This window comes from Nycticebus coucang, chromosome 9 (genome assembly GCF_027406575.1).
Source record: "Nycticebus coucang isolate mNycCou1 chromosome 9, mNycCou1.pri, whole genome shotgun sequence".
In the NCBI taxonomy this organism is placed as follows: Eukaryota; Metazoa; Chordata; class Mammalia; order Primates; family Lorisidae; genus Nycticebus; species Nycticebus coucang.
Genome location: NC_069788.1, coordinates 45,943,378 through 45,961,292, shown reverse-complemented (window position 1 = coordinate 45,961,292; position 17,915 = coordinate 45,943,378). Strand labels below are relative to the sequence as shown.

General features: G+C 45.2%; 1 protein-coding gene across 1 annotated transcript; it reads right to left on the bottom strand.

Moving 5' to 3' along the window:
* Positions 1-206: 206 nt before the first annotated feature.
* On the bottom strand, positions 207-16,210 carry LOC128593512 (ubiquinol-cytochrome-c reductase complex assembly factor 2). Its single transcript, XM_053601563.1, has 4 exons — positions 16,021-16,210; positions 4,885-4,959; positions 3,780-3,849; positions 207-393 (listed from the first exon to the last, which is right to left on the bottom strand). The coding sequence occupies exons 1-4, from the start codon at positions 16,156-16,158 to the stop codon at positions 266-268; spliced, it is 411 nt and encodes a 136-aa protein (XP_053457538.1). The 5' UTR covers positions 16,159-16,210; the 3' UTR covers positions 207-265.
* Between the last annotated feature and the right edge of the window lie 1,705 nt (positions 16,211-17,915).

Sequence of the window (17,915 nt, the reverse complement as noted above, 5' to 3'; positions counted from 1 at the left end):
AGCAGGAAGCACCTTGTGCAGAGGTCCTGTTACCCTCCCTTGTTAGGTCCAGAGGAAAACCTGCATTTCCTCTCCCCAGGAGACTTCCCCACCCTGACCAATGGTTGTGGCAGACAGCTCAAACAGCATCTCTTCTGAGGCTGAAACTTACAGCAACAAGGGGCTTCCTTTTTGTGAAGGTTAGATAAGATTCCCAAACCATGAGGTAAGGGTGGGTATTGGGGCAGCTTTATTAACAATGGCATTAACATACAAGACTCCACACTTATGTACGTGGGCGAGATAAGGACTGAGCCCAGGCCTTATGCTTTTCCTCAGGACCCTTGGGGGCAAACTTTTCCTGCAGTTTCTTCCACATGCCTTTATTCATCTCCTTAAACTCTTCCAAGGTGTCTGCGAAAGGGGAAGACAAAAAGAGAGAGACTAAAGTCTACAACTTGATGGCATAGATGGGCTCCACAGAGCTTTCCTGACATAAGCATGCCTTGCTTTTCAGTACTGAAGTTCAGACCCAAGTTCTGAAAAGCAGATCAAAAGTCAACAGAAATGACTGCTCATGGTGACTGAGCACTGTGTCAGACCCTGCACCCAGCACATTGCACACTTACAGCAGTCTCCTGCCCTCCCCACACTCAGCATCTAAGCGGTGCGTGCTGCCTGCTACCCTGCTCCATACAAGGCCACAGAAATGACCTTGCAGTGTCTGCTAAGCAACCTATAGGCCCAGATGCTTCATTGAAAAACTTGGTCTGCTCCACACAGAAGATCTTCTTAGCTCCATTTTCAGATGTGGAAACAAGTAAAGGGAGGTCAAGTAACTTGCTCAGGTTGCACAGCTAGGAAGTGGTAGAGGTGGGATTTGCACCAGGGCAGGTGGGCCAAGAAAAGCTAGCTACCTTCACTACTCTGAAGGGAGGAGGGGCGAGTACTGGCAAGACCTACACTCCACCCCCAACACCCAGGAACCAAAGCAGAATTTCTTGGCCTTGGTGCTATCAATATTTTGGGCCAGATAATTTTCTGTTGTGGGTTGATTGGATGTGCAGCAGCATCCTGGCCTCTACATACTAGATGCCAGTAGCATCTCTGGTCCCTCTCACCAGCTGTGACAACTAAAAATGTCTTCATGCCTCTGCCTACTTGCCCTGGCAATGGAGGCCTGTTTTCTGTCTATGGCGAATGTATCCTGCTTTCTAAGCTTTCTTACTCTTGTAAGTCTATCTTTCTCTCCCTCAATAAACTCTGTTTCATGCTTGCCTTAAAAAAAAAAGGGAAAGAAAAGAAAGAAAGAAAACATGTCTGTAGACATTGCTACATATCCCCTGGGGGGCCAACTGTCCCCAGTGAAGAACTACTGGTCTGAAGTCTTTCCAGGGCAAAGTTCCATGACATCTAATTTTACCTGTACTTTTAATTCAGATAATCTCATAGTATTGTTTAGCTTTCATAGACTGAATTTTTATCTTTTAACTTCTGGAGAAAAAGAATAGCTTTTCTGAACAAAAAAAGCTATTGTCAGGAGGCTCCTGCCTAATTAGGATACACCCTGTACTTCAGCCACAAGCCCAGCATTCTGATTTAGGACTTTTCCAGAAGTCCAGGTTCCCATATGGAACACAAAATGTGACAGTGAGGTATCTGTGTCCACTCACAAGTCATGGGGCCTCCTTTAGCATCTCCCAGACTCCAATCCCAGCTGGACGCATATGTGACCCAAACCATGTCCACAATTCAGACTTGGTAGACCCTCAAAGCATCTTACTACAAGGTGCACTCCACACAATTCCAACAAAAATATGAGGCTTACTTTGAAAACAAAAGCAAATTTCCTGGAACTAAACTCAGCCAGAACAAGCTACACCACAGGCCCATGGAGGAAACTCTTACATCTCCCATCCTTCATTGCTGCTTTTTTCCCCACTCACAGAGGCTTCCTTGAGGGTTAACAAAGAGAGGGCAGAGGGCGGGGCCTGTAGCTCAAAGGAGTAGTGCACCAGCCCCATATACCAGAGGTGGTGGGTTCAAACCCGGCCCCAGCCAAAAATTGCAAAAAAAAAAAAAAAAAAAGAGAGGGCAAAGGCAGGGCCTCTGGAACTTATTTCCATCCTAATTTCAAATTCAAACTTTGCTCAAATTTTCTGGGGCCTTCACCATGAAAACGTGCATCAATCTTGAAAATTACACGGACTCAGGGACATGGAAGTAAATTCACACATTAAAAATGATTTGCCGGGGCGGCGCCTGTGGCTCAGTCGGTAAGGCGCCGGCCCCATATACCGAGGGTGGCGGGTTCAGGCCCGGCCCCGGCCAAGCTGCAACCAAAAAATAGCTGGGCGTTGTGGCGGGCGCCTGTAGTCCCAGCTACTCGGGAGGCTGAGGCAAGAGAATTGCTTAAGCCCAGGAGTTGGAGGTTGCTGTGAGCTGTGTGAGGCCACGGCACTCTACCCAGGGCCATAAAGTGAGACTCTGTCTCTACAAAAAAAAAAAAAAAAAAAAAATGATTTGCCGGGGCGGCGCCTGTGGCTCAGTCGGTAGGGCACCGGCCCCATATACCAAGGGTGGTGGGTTCAAACCTGGCCCCGGCTGAACTGCAAACCAAAAAATAGCCGGGCCTTGTGGCGGGCGCCTGTAGTCCCGGCTACTCGGGAGGCTGAGGCAAGAGAATCGCTTCAGCCCAGGAGTTGGAGGTTGCTGTGAGCTGTGTGAGGCCATGGCACTCTACCGAGGGCAATAAAGTGAGACTCTGTCTCTACAAAAAAAAAAAAAAAAAGATTTGCCGGGCTGGGTGTGGTGGCTCTCTGTGAACTAGGCTGATGCCACAGCACTCTAGCATGGAGCAAAAGAATGAGAGTCTCTTAAAAAACAAACAAACAAACAAAAAAACCCAAAACAAAAAACAAACATAAGTTGTTAATAAAGTGAATCTCTCTGCGCAAAATATCTTCACCCCAATTTTCCAGAAAGTACTATAATAAAAGTAGAGTCAGAGTTGACACAACAGCAAGTGATACTACCAGGTTTTAAAATGTTCTGAGGGTAAGAGTTTCCTAGAAGGCCAAATCATCAAAACTTAGTTGTTAAAGCTGCCAGAAGAAAAGGAAAAGATAAATTTCTAGAGTACCAGAAGGCAAATGTTTCAGGGCTGTGCTCTTTCACAAAAGGTTAGCCTATTTTTACATACAATATCCTTGGTAATAAAAATAGTAATTTTCCAGTACCTGCCTATCTCAACCCTGGCTCCCCCTGCTCTCTCTTCAGCAACAATGGAGACAGGGAAGTAAGGAGGGGAGGGCTTGGCAGGGTGTTTCCTTTCAGGGTCTATCAATGACTCTAAAATATATCTAGTTAAACTCAAATCTAACCCACTGACCACGTCCCCTGAGTCAGATAACTCTTAGGCGGATATCCCCATACACATTTATTGAATGGCTTTTTGTTTTAATTAAAATCCTCATTGTATGTAAAGCCCCCTTAGGACCATAAAAATAAAATTATTTTCTTTCTATCCTGATTTCAACTACTTCCATTTGGCAAATATGTATTTCCCTGTTCCTTGCTGCTTAGCCTTGAATTTAAAAGCACTAAAGATAGATTTTCTTTTTTAAATAATGTTTTTGACCTTTTCCACGTTCTGTGGCCAAAAGGCATGAGCCCTGTAGCTTCAGAATTTCCTCTGGGCTATTCCATAAGACTTTCCATCAAGCAAAACTGTCTTATTAGATAATTCCCCTTGGCTGCTCAAACTCAAAGAATCATTTGCAAAGCTGTGCTTTTAATACCTGTGGACAGGATCAGCTTGTACTCTTCCACTGATAAGCCACTGAAGCTGGTGTCTCTGGGCCGAGGATACTAGTCATGGGCAGATAGGGAGAGAGAAGGGAGGGAAGATTAGTTCTGCAGCTTTGCCCTTTCACGGGGGCATCCAAAGGCCAGGAAGCCTGGCAAGGAGAGGAGCAGTGCCACCTTGAGGTTAAGACGTAGCATAGCAAGAACCGGTTCACCTGGAGGAGGCATGTCCAACTTTAGTGCACACAGGAATCCTCTCTGGAAAATGCAGGCTCTGATTTCAGAAGGTCTGGGTGAGGCCTATGAACCTGCATTTCTTTTCTTTCTTTTTTTTTAAGAGACAGAGTTTCACTTTGTCGCCTTCCATAGAGTGCTGTGGTGTCACAGTTCACAGCAACCTCAAACTCTTGGGCTTAGGCTTGCCTCAGCCTCCCTACAGGCACCTGCCACAACTGGCAATTTTTTTGTTGCAGTTTGGCCGGGGCTGGGTTCAAACCTGCCACCCTCGGTATATGGGGCCGGTGCCCTACTCACTGAGCCACAGGTGTCGCCGGGGCCTGCATTTCTAACTCGCTTCCATGTGACGGCCATGCTGCGGCTCTTGGACCACACTTTCAGCATGGGAGATTTAGAAGGAATCCCTTCTTTAGGCTTTTCCATTTGGCCATTTGTACTTATGGAGTCATTGAACATATTTTTGAAGTCTGGGAAAAACAAAACTCCATGGAATATGATAGTAATCATGTCAAGGCTCAGCTTTGGAAAGGGACAGGAGTTTCCCAATCATCCCATCTTTACTACCAGAGTGTGGATAAACACTCCCTCCATCAAAGTGGATGAGAAAATATGTTTAAGAGCCGAAGGTTGTCAGACACTCCCAGAAGCATACACTGGCATATCAATTATATGGCTTTTATTCATAATTCTAAATAGCTTTTATTTAGGTGAGCCAAAAGCCTCTACCAGGCACCTTTGTTGACTTGGTTGAAATTACTGGTTCCATTCGAAAGTAACACACCCACCACTCTTCACAAAGATTTTCACTCATTCTTATTGGCTGTACTGTCAGAGGGCTATAAAAAATTGTGGCCCACTCACCTTGTGTTTGTAGTAGTTTGAATGGAGTCGTGCTAAGCTCTCATACATCTGATCACAGGCTTCAGGCTCTGCAATCTGAAAAACAAAGGAAGTGACCAAAGGAATCTTGCCTTCCATACTGTGTTGTACCTTGAGGGAGGACATACTTAATAAGGCATTCACATGAAGCTAGCCTGCAGCTATCACTGGTTTCTCTGCTCTGTGGGAAACAGACCTGGCCTACAACTCTGGTATTAGAAACTACCTTTTTGGAAGAATGGCTCCACCTCAATTTCCCAACCTGCAGAAAAAAACTGATAAATCATCCAGCAAACAAACATTTGTAAAGCTTCTGTGACTTATGAACCACCTTGTCAGTGATGGCAAGATGATGCCACCATAGAAATGTAAGGTTGGGCAGGGTGTGCCTAACAAAGAGAACACTGGGCAGTGTGTGCTCTGAGGATGCAGAGGGAGAGTCCCCACCCACACAAGTGGTCAGTGCCTGATGAAAATGAGGCTGTGCTGGGCTCTGAAGGATGCACATGAGTTGGGGAGCATAAGAGAGAAGGCTGGGTCCTTCCTGGTGGAGGGGATGGCCTGATCAAAGCAGGAGGCAGGAATGCTATGGGATGCTTCCAGCCAGACCAGTCTGACTGAGAGCCTGAACAGAAAGGTAGAAGAGCCTGGGTGAGAGAAAAAGATCAAGGCTTTTTTTTGAGACAGTCTCACTCTCACCCTGGGTAGAGTGTTGTGGCATCATAGCTCACAGCAATGTCAAACTCATGGGCTCAAGCAATTCTCTTGCCTCAACCTCCCAAGAAGCTGGGACTACAGGTGCCCACCACAATGCAACACCTAGTTTTTCTATTTTTAGTAGAAACAGGGTTTCACTCTTGCTTAGGCTGGTCTCCAGCTCCTGAGCTCAAGGAATCCAGCTGCCTCAGCCTTTCAGAGTGCTAGGATTACAGGTGTGAGCCACCAAGCCCAGCTTAAGACCAAGGCTTTTGAGTTAAGCCTCCAATATGATATATACTAAAGATTCTTTCATGAAAAGCAAAAAAAAAAAAAAAAAAAAAATTATTTGAGTTTTCATCTGTGTTAAGTGGGGAGCTGCTGAAATTCTATAGGAAGAAACACAAAGAAGGCAGTGTTTAAGATAAGATAGGTGAACTGAAGAGAACCAGAGAATGTAGATGGGGAGCCCATTAGGTCCTGCTAGAAAGAAGGCCCAGAGTACTGAGGCCTTACAATAAAAAGGGGAAATAAATAAATCCTCTGGGTGCCCAAAACAGTAATGCCCCTGCTGAAAATTCCTGGGAAGTCAGGTAATACACACGAGAAGTGTTTTTCCCCCTTTCACATCTCTTTTTATTTTCCCTTCCTTATGCCCTTGCTATTATTTATCTATAATTCTTTTTTTTTGTTTGAGACAGAGTTTTACTATGTCGCCCTTGGTAGAGTGTCATGGCATCACAACTCACAGCAACCTCAAACTCCTGGGCTTAAGTGATCTCTTACCTCAGCCTTCCAAGTAGGACTACAGGCGCCTGCCACAACGTTCGGCTATTTTTTCTTATAGTTGTCATTGTTGTTTAGCTGGCCTGGGCTGGGTTTGAACCTGCCAGCCTTGGTGTATGTGGCTGGTGCTGTAACCACTGCACTACGACTGCCAAGCCTTATCTAGAATTCTTTACACGTTTCTGCCAAGAATTCTGAAAAGCTCCCTAGAATAAAAACTTGCTCTTTTATGTTTTTTCCCAGAATTTAAATGTTGAATTTTTTCCTACCTTAAATCCTTTCTTGAAGGCAGAGAATAAATAAATCAGTTGTAAAGCATTTTAATAGGTGGCTCCACTTCTGCCTCCATATGCATGTCAAATGAAATCCCCACTTTTCAGCAAACAATAAAGAGGATCCATCATTTAGTTGTACCTGATCCATTCCCAAGTTCAGGCTACTCATCATGAGAATGCTCAAGTAGCCACATCAGAGGAGGATTATGGACCGAGAAAGTGGCCAGTTAGTATTGCTATCTAGTAATAAAAAGGCATTATCTGAGTGGACAGAATGAACAAACAAATGCAAGGCTGGTGCCTCTCTGCTAGTAAGCTGTTCCAGGGAAAATCCAGTGGAACAGAATTCTGTACATAGGCTTTGGACTAATGCATTTGGAACATTATTTCCTCAGCAGGGCACATATAACCTAGAACTAACACAGAAGAACATAAGGTACAAGATACAAAAGGAAAAAGAGAGTTAACACTGGCACAAAGTTTTTTGTGCACAAGATTATTACTTAAATTACCAAAAGATAATTGTGCGTTGCAGCTTTTGCTTGCTCTCATCATACCTGTGCAGACTTGCTCACTTACAAATTTAACAGGCATTCATTGAGCACATACTGTGTGCTTGGCTCATTCATGAGCAGGGACACTCAGGTGAATAAATGTCTCCAAGGCTGTAGGGAGCAGTGTAGTCAAACTGCTTGGGTTGAATCCTGGCACCATAATTTACCAGCTATGGGACGTTGGGCAGACTAGCTGATCTTTCACCAAGAAACACTTTTTGTTGTTGTTGTTGTTGTTGCAGTTTTTGGCCAGGACTGGGCTTAAACCCGCCACCTCCAGCATATGGGGCTGGCGCCCTGCTCCTTTGAGCCACAGGCGCCGCCCCAGAAACACTTTTTTTTTTCTGAGATAGAGTCTTACTCTGTTGCTCTGGGTAGAGTGCTCTGACATCATGGTAGCTCACAGCAACCTCAAACTCTTGGGCTCAGTGATCCTCCTGCTTCAGCCTCCCAAGTAGCTGGGACTATAGGCACTTGCCACGATGCGTGGTTAATTTTTCTAATTTTACCAGAGATGGGGACTTGCTCTTGCTCAGGCTGGTCTTGAACTCCTGAGCTCAAGAAATCAGCCCACCTCAGCCTCCCACAGTACTAGGATTATAGGTGTGAGCCATGGTGCCTGGCCAAGAAACACTTAAAATATTGCCACGTTTTCTTTATCACTGTCTATTATCTGTACATACACATTTTTCTTCTGATCCACTTGAGTAGCATAAGGCCCCTTATCTCCGTAATATGACCACCCTGTATTTCAATGTTTATTTCCTGAAAATAAGAACAGTCTCTTACATAACCACAGTTCATTGATTAAATTCAGGCCACCTTAATATTAATACAACACAATTATCTCACCTAATGTCTGTATTCCAATTCTGTCGATTGTCTCAGTAATAATCTACAGGAAAAAAGAATCTCCTACTGCAATGAACTGCCATGTATCTTTAGGCTCCTTTAATCTGGGACCATTCTTGGGCCTATCTTTCATGTATTGCCATTTTTGAAGCATATTGGCCAACTTAACCTTTCTTTTTTTTTTTTTTTTTTTTTTTGTAGAGACAGAGTCTCACTGTACCGCCCTTGGTAGAGCGCCGTGGCGTCACACGGCTCACAGCAACCTCTAACTCTTGGGCTTACGCGATTCTCTTGCCTCAGCCCCCCGAGTAGCTGGGACTACAGGTGCCCGCCACAACGCCCGGCTATTTTTTTGTTGCAGTTTGGCCGGGGCTGGGTTTGAACCCGCCACCCTCGGCATATGGGGCCGACGCCCTACTCACTGAGCCACAGGCGCCGCCCCTTAACCTTTCTTTTAAAAGAAAAGGTAATAATAGCCTCTACTTCCGAGGATGCTGTGAGGATAAATGAGGTAATGTTTAGGCTTCTCTGAATCCTGAGCCTGGAACACTGACAAATGTGAGTGGTAAGATTTTCTTAGGGTTACAAATAGTAAATAATTGTAGTAAACACAGGTCCCTAAAGGAGAAAGAATAAAACAGTCCAAGACAACCCTGGTGGTAGTAGATGAAATAGTGTGCACAGGGTACATGGGCCTGTGGAGGAGGGTACCAACACTGCCTGGGGGTGCTGGGATCCAGGCAGGAAGTGCTGGAGAATGACCCACGGAGGACAAGTGCATACCACAAAGGAAGTGGAGGTGCTCCAAGCACAGGACCAGCCGGCGCCAGCACCCAGGGAACGGCAGTGGGTCAGGCTGTGTGGCTGGTGTGTACTTCCAGAGTGTGGCGTTAGAGATGGAAATGAAAAGGCAAGGGAGATCATCAAGGCTTCACTCTAGACCAGTGGTTCTCAACCTTCCTAATGCCACGACCCTTTAATACAGTTCCTGTGGGTTGTGACCCACAGGTTGAGAACTGCTGCTCTAGACCTATCCTGAAGGCTCTCAGTGGTCACGAGTAAGCCATGGTCTGTGGCCAGGTCTGCCAAGTGAGCAGCTGTCTGCTCTATCCAGTCTTCACCTGATGGCCACTCACGTGGGCCTTCCCCTCCTACCGCCATCCCAACTACCTTCCTAACCAAGCTGCTCGGAAAGTTAATGCGCAGACTTGGCTTCCTCCCAGAGCTTCTCTCCTGGGCTCCCACCATTGCTTCCTGATCAAACCCATACATATTTCAACCAGACCTTACCCTCAGATACCTTGCCAATTGAAGTTCCCCTTCTGCTTTGCCACCACTTCTCTAACTTGAGAAATTGCCAGAGGACTGCTTGGTGACCTTTAACACACCCTCAAGGGAGTTAACAGGGTGGTGTACTTCTCTCCTATCTTTTCCCATCTCTAACGGATAGCAGAGCAGATAGAAGGACACAGGAGGATGGGGGCTGTTCTTGCTCATATGACAGCAAACGTCTACAAGGTCTGAGTACAAAAAACAAAGTGACCTTCAGGGCTCCCTCAACTCTTAAACTTCTCACAGTGTTAGACAGATAGTCTCTAGATAATTCACATAACCCTAAGAGCTCAATTATAACCTGAGAAGGAACCAAACACTTATAAGCTCTAAAGATGGCTTTGCTATCCAATTTCCCATTTGAGGTTGGAAAAAGTGTCAAAATGAGGCTAGGAAAGTAGCTCAGTGGAGGTGATGGGGGTTTGAGATATGTCAATTTCTAGCCAAGTTCCTACTGCCGAAGGAGACACACAGCCTGGGCCAATTCCAGTTCCTAGTCATACCCAGTCCAAGCTCACCAATTAAAAAAGTCTCACTTACTACTTAAAAAGATATCAATGGAGAAACCTGTCTAATTCCAGAAGCCTCACCACACACTTAGACCTCATACTTTATTCACAGACTCTAGCACAAACATTCCTTAATTTTGAAACATACAGTTTTTCTCATGAAATGGATTGTGCATTTTTAGAAATATTCTTCATACAAGCTTTAAATTACCTGATTTTGCATTCGCACCCAATGAGATTATGGACATTTTAGGACTAATATCAGTGCTGGGTCTGAAAAAGGCAGCAGTAGGGGCATTATGAAAAATTCAGCACTGCTCCTTAAATGTGAATAAAATAGATGTTCAACTGACAAAGTGTCCTTTATAGCTTTATTTTTGCTCCTTTTGCATTTCCCCTGCTCAGTCGTCAGTAAATTTCTCTTTACCATATTAAACTTTTATACATACAAATCTACATCAGTGCTGCAGGCATTGATTTCAATTTGCAAAATTGAATTTTGGGTGGTGACGGCAATTGGTACAGCGGTCCCTATTCTAGTCTCACAAAGGGACGCATAAGAACTTTGGGGAAAGGGTGTCACAAATTGCTTTGCTAATTAAGGTAGAATTGGATTTGGTCCAGGAGGATCTATGAAAAAGGTTTTCATGACTTGGTAATGAACTTCTGAAATGAGTTCATTCTATTATGGGTGCCTATACCCTTCAATTCAATTGGAAATCTATTTCTTGAGCACCTACTATGCATAGTGCTCTGCTGGGGGGTTGTGAGGGGACATAAAGAAGAAGACCCAGCCTGGCACTGCAGAAGCTGGCAGTCAAGCTGAGGAGACAAGATCCACTTGCATTAAAAATCAACCATGCCCTGGGGCAGAGTATAACACTGCCAGAGCTGTGGAACACCACTGTGGCAGGAGAGCTGAGGTGGGAGACGGGCACAGGCTGGGCTGACAGGGAAGGGTCGAGTGTCACTGCACTGACACAGGGTGAGGGGAGCCAGAGTCCTTAACTCTGAGGAGCACTGACCTGGGCACCAGTGTAACGGGTATCAGAGGAGTAGCAGGGAGGACAAGGCATGAAGATGCACGGGACAAGGTTGTTTCAGGCAGGAAAAGCTTCAAGGGCCTGGGAAGCTATCTATGTTGGCATAAGCATGTGGTGAGGCTTTTGAAATTAGACAGACATTTCCACTGATATCTATCTGTCTATTTATTTATTGAGACAAGAGTTTCACTATGTCACCCCTGGTAGAGTGCCATGGCATCACAGCTCACAGCAACTTCAAACTCTTAGGCTTAAGCGATTCTCTTGCCTCAGTCTCCCAAGTAGCTGGGACTACTGGTGTCCGCCACAGCACCTGGCTATTTTTTGTTGTAGTTGTTGTTGTTTAGCAGGCTTGGGCCGGATTCAAACCCGCCAGCCCCATTGTATGTGGCTGGCACCCTAACCCCTAAGCAATGGTCACCAAGCTCTTGATATCCTTTTGAGTAGTGAGACTATGTACCAACTGCTGTCAGCCACCTATAAGACAGTGCACTAGTCTCATAGCCACTTCTTTATAGCAAATTTGAGAGGCAATGTGAAGACACCCTTGCTGAGGCTGCGGCTTATGCTGGGGGTAGTGAGAAGCAAGGCTGGAACCAAAGGCTGGGACCAAGGACCAGAGGGCACTGAAAGTCTCACAAAGTTGCCTGCAACTTACCCAGGAGGCAATGGACAGATCCAAAGATCTTTCAATGGTCCCACTAGAAGTGACTATACGTTTAGTTGTCCCTGTATCTTCATATGCACAGAAAAATGCCACCCCTTGGTCTAGACCAGCAGTTCTTAACCTGTGGGTCACAACTCACAGGAACTGTATTAAAGGGCCGCAGCATTAGGAAGGTCGAGAACCACTGATCTAGACACTACCTTAACTCAATGCTAGCTCCATTCAGAATTGGGAGAGAAAAAAAGATGGAGATGTTTGCATTCCCCCTTAGTGATGATTCTCTTCACAACTCCTGTTTCGCAGTGGGCTCAATATTATAATTAAAAATAGAATAATCGATTCTTAGCCTACTCCTCAAAAACATGACTTGAAGGGGTCCACGTATGAGGGTGAGCAACAGTGAGGTGGCTTCACATGGCCAGCATGTTGCAGGCAGTTGGGGAGCCAACTCCCGGCCATGCTGAGGAATGCCAAAGACTTAACTGGAAGACCAACAAAACAGAATTATATAAAACCCTTGAATTCTCCTCTGACAAGGTGGAAAAATCATTTACATTACTAGAAACCCAAGACAACATTTAACTTCTTTCAAACTGGGCCAATTATTATTTAAATAAATACTGGGTACAATACAGTTATAAGAACTCGCTGGTGGGTGAGTCCCTTCCTGTGTACCATTTCCACATAGTCCCTCAGGACTACACTCTGTGCTAAGATAAAGGGTGCTGGTACACAGTCAGGGATCTTTCAGGTAGTTGCTTGTGCACCTAATGAACTTATTAGAAGGACTTGCTCCTTTCACTATAACGAAGTCAACAATTAGCTGTTTTGCCACCTTCCCTCATGTTGTGATTCTTTTATTAAGCTCTCAGAGCTCCAGGAAACACGTGTTGTTAAAGAAACTGTATTCAAAGGGGGGGGCAAAACCTATCAACGGTGACTTTAAAAACTGCACAACAGGACATAGGGTGTAAGAGGTGTTACATGTGTTCCTGCTTCCCACCATCGCCTCCCCTCTGGGTAGGTTTAGGGTGGACCATGAAACTCCCCTGAGGGCAATTTGAAGCGGAATAAATGGAGGCAGTAGTTTTTGTACTCTGGGTTTCAGTATGAATTATTAATTCGCCTTCTACTGAGCCTGGCTTTCCTGCACTGGTGACCCATGGAGGACAATCTCTCTTCCTAACCACACTAGGAAGGTAGTGGCTGGGGCAAAGAAAAGCAGGTGGGCAAACACAGTAAGATATTTAATTCACTGCCCAAACTCTCTATGGTCCAAAAAAGTTTGAGTGAGGAATGAAGTGAAGGAAGTGGTTTGATATTCATAGAATTAGAGATTGTTCTAACAAGATATAACTTGGGAGAACAGCAGTTGAGGAAAGACTAGGCACTGAGGAGACATGTCACACTGGAGGTCAGGCAGGCTAGGTCTGTTTACTTGGCTTTTCTCTTACCAGCAGAAGACCCTCAGTAAGTTGTTTTATTTTTCTGATTGTGTTTTATCATCTATAAAATGGTCACCACTCAGCCACACTACACATTAAATTACATGAGATTATGCATAGAAAGGTGTGCTGTGCACCTTTGTTATTGTTAGGACATACGAAGCTAAGAGGCTAGGGGAGGACTGCCTGCCTCTCTCTTCTATAGGAATAAAAAAGTTGTGTGAGCAGAGCTATCTTCCCCTCCAGTCCTGTCTTTCTGGCAACTGGCATAACCAAGTGGGAGCTCCATATCCATCAGACAACTGGGTCTAATCAGCACCCTACCTCCTGCTGCCAGTTTAATGAAGAGCCTACCAGAACCACCTTTATCAAGGTCTTTATAAATAATTTGGGGGTGTCAGCAGGAGTGACTCACAGTACTGTTCTCAACATCAGCAAGGGGTTGCTCCCTCCAAAAATTATCACAAAGATTTACTAAGCCCAGGTGCATTCTCAGGTGACATTAAGATGAGATACAACAGTGGTCCTGAGTAAATGCCCACTGCCATCAAGATGCACTGATTCACTTTACCAGGAATACATTAATCAGCTGCTGTGGAACCATCAACCAAGCCATGACTTGCACCTGCAGCTATGACTCAAACCTATGTGGGTCTTTGACAGATAAGAAACTATTTCCCTAGGTGATGACAAAGGATGACAACTCCAAAAAAGAAAGCTCTGCCCTCCTTTGTTAGCTCCTCTTACATGAACAGTCAAGTAGGTGAATGTCATTCTTTTGCCTCCCCAAGGATCTAGCCTCTCACTGCCCACCAGTTAAGCTCCCTGGTGGTGACGACCAGATTGTCTCTCTTTTGCACTTTCTGCAGTTCTCCAAACACAGTAAATCAATTCTTACCACTTAGGAGCTATTTCCTTCTTGTTCTTCCCTACTTCTCTTCATCTAGTGCCACATCTGCAACTATATTCAAATGAATTTTGTCTCATGAGCCATAACCAAACACTTATTTATCTATTCATTCAGACATTTACTGAGTGCTTTTTATGTGCCAAGAACCACACTAAACACTGGGTTGGAGATAATGGCATTTTTTATGCTTCCTCCATTCTCAGGAAGCATAAAAATATGCAGGGAACAGAGCCCTAGAAAGTCTATAGGGTTTACAGAGTTGGGACTAGACACAATTCTTGCTTTCAAGTTCTTTACACTGTGGGCCAATGAAGACCGCCATAAAAGATGTTAGGGCCCTGACTGTAGTGTAACCTCCTCCCAGATACTTCATCCACGCCATCACCCAATTAGCAGCCCAGTCACAATGATGCCACCAGGCATGCTTTTCTTCCATTAGGTGAGCCGGCTTGGCTATAATAGGCTAAGCTGCAGAAACAAAACACATGTTCCTGCTTTGACAGGTCTCAGCCAAATTTTGCAAAAGTAATTTCTTCAGACTGTGTATGTGTCTCATTTCATATCTCTTCTGACCTCTTGCCTAAGCCCAGGCTCAAATATACCACTGCCTACCTGACATTTCTACTTGGAAGTCAGTCCACTTGGCATCTCAAGTTTAACCTAACATCTAACTCAATGTTTTTTCCCATAGCCCACCTGTTCCTCATCTACTATTTCCTATCTCAGTAAATGACACCATCTTATACCCAGTTACTCAAACCAAAAGGGTAAGATGTAGATGCTATTCTTGGCTCCTCTCTTTCCCTTTATCCTGCTTCCTATGTATCAGCAAGTCCAGTCAACTCAATCTGTATGTAACCTGAATCTAGCCACTTCCGTTGCTTGTGCTGCCCTCCCCATCCAATCCACCAATTCCATCTCTTGCCTAGCAGGCTTCTCTCCAGCCTCCTTGTTTCTGTTCTTGCTGCCTTTAACCCATTCACCACATTTAACCAGAGTGACCTTTTTTAAAAAAGTAAATTCAGTTAGCCCCTGACTAAAATGTCCCTCGTTGCTTCCCACTGGCCTTATAGTAAGATCTAACTCCTAATTAGAACCTTTAAGACCCTAGCCTGCCTGGCACCCTCCTGACCTCAACTCTTAGCAGACTCCACCTTACTCACCTCCAACCATTCTGCTTTCTTTTTATCCTCTCAGGATCTTGCAGCACCTGGAGTGCCCTTCCCGCCACTGTACACTGCTGGCTCACCCTTTTCTCCGGGGTCTTACCTACATGCCATTTCCTCAGAAAGGTTGACTAACGTTACCCTTTCATCATGCTACCCTCCTTTATGTCCACAACAGTACTTATCTGTCTTAGGCACTTGTTTATTGTATCCTGAACCAGAATATAAAATTTCATAGAGGCAGGACCTCATCTAATTCACTACTGTTTCTGTAGCACCCAGCACAGTTCCTGGCACATGGTAGGTGTTCAATAAATATGTGCTCTATGAATGAATAAAAATCTCAGAGCGCCACACCTGCTGCATAGGCTTATAGGGGCCCACGAAAAACGGAAAAGCTTGCTGGGGGCCCTGCGGAGGCCATTAGTAATCAGTTTGGTCAACACACAGCACTCCGACGTAATGGTACCGTGACACGGGGGCAACAAGCCTGAGTGTCACCACTTGCGACTGGTGTTGGGGGGGGGGTCTCAACTCTGCTCGCACCTAAAACAATCACCTGGAGAGCTTTTAAAAACACTGAGGCCAAGACCTCACCCCGAGATATTCTGATTGAGGAAGGTTTAATGGTCACAGGCATCAGGATTTTAGAAAAGTTTCTTCGGTAATACCAAGGTGCTGCCGAGTAAGAGATGTAAGTAAAAGAGACGTGGAGCTCCCGGAGGGATATGGGCGGGGGTGGGGGGGGGGGAGAGGTCCACAGGCACGTGCAGCCTGGGAGGAATGGTGCGCGCATGCGCGGGTCTCGCTGCTAGCTCGCTCATTGGTCCCGCCCGACCTCATCCTTTCCTCCCCCCGCCCCAGCCACCTCCCCGCCGGTCACCTGGGTGTTCTCTCCCTCCCGAAAGGCCTGTGCTACCCGCTGCCGCAGGTAAGTGCCCAAGTCCCGGCCCCGTTTGGTCTCGTCCACTGGCCATTCCTCACAGAGCTTAAGAAAACGCCGGTAGCGACTGGCCGCCATTTTGGGCCCCACTAGTTCCCGCCCCTGGGGGAGGAGTCGGTACAGACGGGTAGCGCTTGCGCCCTAAGGCTCGAGCCCTTCCTAGGAGGCGGGGTGGGAGACAGGAGTGGGCATGCGCGTCTGGGCCGGCTGCCCGCTCCTCTCCGAGTAGGGGCGCTGCTAGCCTGTTTCTGTCAGCCGGGCCAATTTAACCTTCTTACTCTTGGAACTGGCCCAGTTCCCACGGGCCAGGCAGACACTTAATACCCCAGGGACAGCTTGACTTCTCTTTATTAATGACCGCACAAACTCCAGACTAAAAAACCCTCCTCGGAGACCTCCGCTATTTTGCATGAGCCAGTACGTTTACCACGTAAATACAGGTAGTTATTGGATGAAGATGTTTGAATCTAATCAACGTAGACGGCACGCCTTGCCTTGTTCGTGCTCCTCTGCCCCCCTTACAGCCCTTGTACCTGTCACTGCCCTTTGGTACTGTCCGCAGCTTCTTCTCAGTGTTTCCCCGTTCTTGCCCTTTCTCCCAGCCCCTGTAAGTATCCCCTCTGTCCTCCCATCCCCTAGCAAGCTAGGCACTTTTTTCTAGAAGGCTCAGGTTTTCTAGCCTGGGCAATGGCAGCTAGGTGGATGCACCCTAGAAAAATTTTGTTTATGGGTTTTGTAATTTATTATTTTTTATTGTGTTGTAATACACACGATATAAAATTTACCATCTTAACCATTTTCAAATGTATAGTACAGTGGTATTAAATACTGCTGAATGATGTGCAATCCTCACGTCATTCATCTCCATAACTCTTTGAACTTGTAAAACTGAAACTCTATACACATTAAACAATAACTCCCCCCTTCCCTGCCTCCCCACAGCCCCTGGAAACCACTATTCTTTTCTTTTTTTTTGATTAATACACACTTATAAAAATTACCTTAAAATCAAGCAGTGGTCCGACAATAAAAAGTCTGCTTATGGAGTACTGTTATATTAAACTTTATTTACAGGATGTTGACTCCTTAGAACTAACTTTTTTTCTCCTGGAAAAAGATTAATGGAAACATCAATTGCTTTTCAGATTTGACAGTTACTGCTCAAAGGGTGGTTTTACACAAATACTAAGTATAAAAAAAGTTAGTACACAATGAATTGCTTATATTTTGGTACGCATCCACAATTCAGCATTTGATGGTCCTGAACAAAAAGTGGAAAAATGCAGCAATTTGCCAGGAAGTCAAGCCCGCTAATTTCAGGGATCTGATGCACACACCTAGTTCTTTCTGCATCCCTACTGAGAGTATTGTGAGAAGCAGAATCACCAACAACAAAATATGCAATTCAAGGTTCTTTTGTTCCAATTATCAGATTCCAAACTAGACCTCAATGGATTTCAAGGATGACCAAATGAGAGCCCAGTTTCAAAAACTTCTTCAGTTTTTATTTATTTTATTTTTTTTAATGTTCACCAATTTTTATTTATTTATTTTTTATTAAATCATAGCTGTGTACATTGATATAATCATGGGGCATCATTCACTAGCTTCACAGACTGTTTACCAAGTTTCACATATACCCTTGTAAGATGCACCGCTGGTGTAATCCCACCAATCCCCTTCCCTCTACCCACTTCTTCAGTTTTTAAAGGCAAAAGCAATTTCAGGAAAAGACAACAATTCAGAGGGATCATGTATGCTTACAAGTGTCTTCATGTGGGCTTTCTCCGAGTTTAACCACCGAGGACTCTGACAGCTGGCAGGTCTGAGTAATC

Coding starts and splice junctions, on each gene's coding strand:
- LOC128593512 (XM_053601563.1), bottom strand. CDS start 16,158: ATGGCGGCCAGTCGCTACCGGCGTTTTCTTAAGCTCTGTGAGGAATGG. Junction 4,960..16,020: donor GGGAGGGAGAGAACACCCAG/GTGACCGGCGGG, acceptor TTTGTTTTTCAG/ATTGCAGAGCCTGAAGCCTG. Junction 394..3,779: donor CAAGCTGATCCTGTCCACAG/GTATTAAAAGCA, acceptor CCCCTTTCGCAG/ACACCTTGGAAGAGTTTAAG.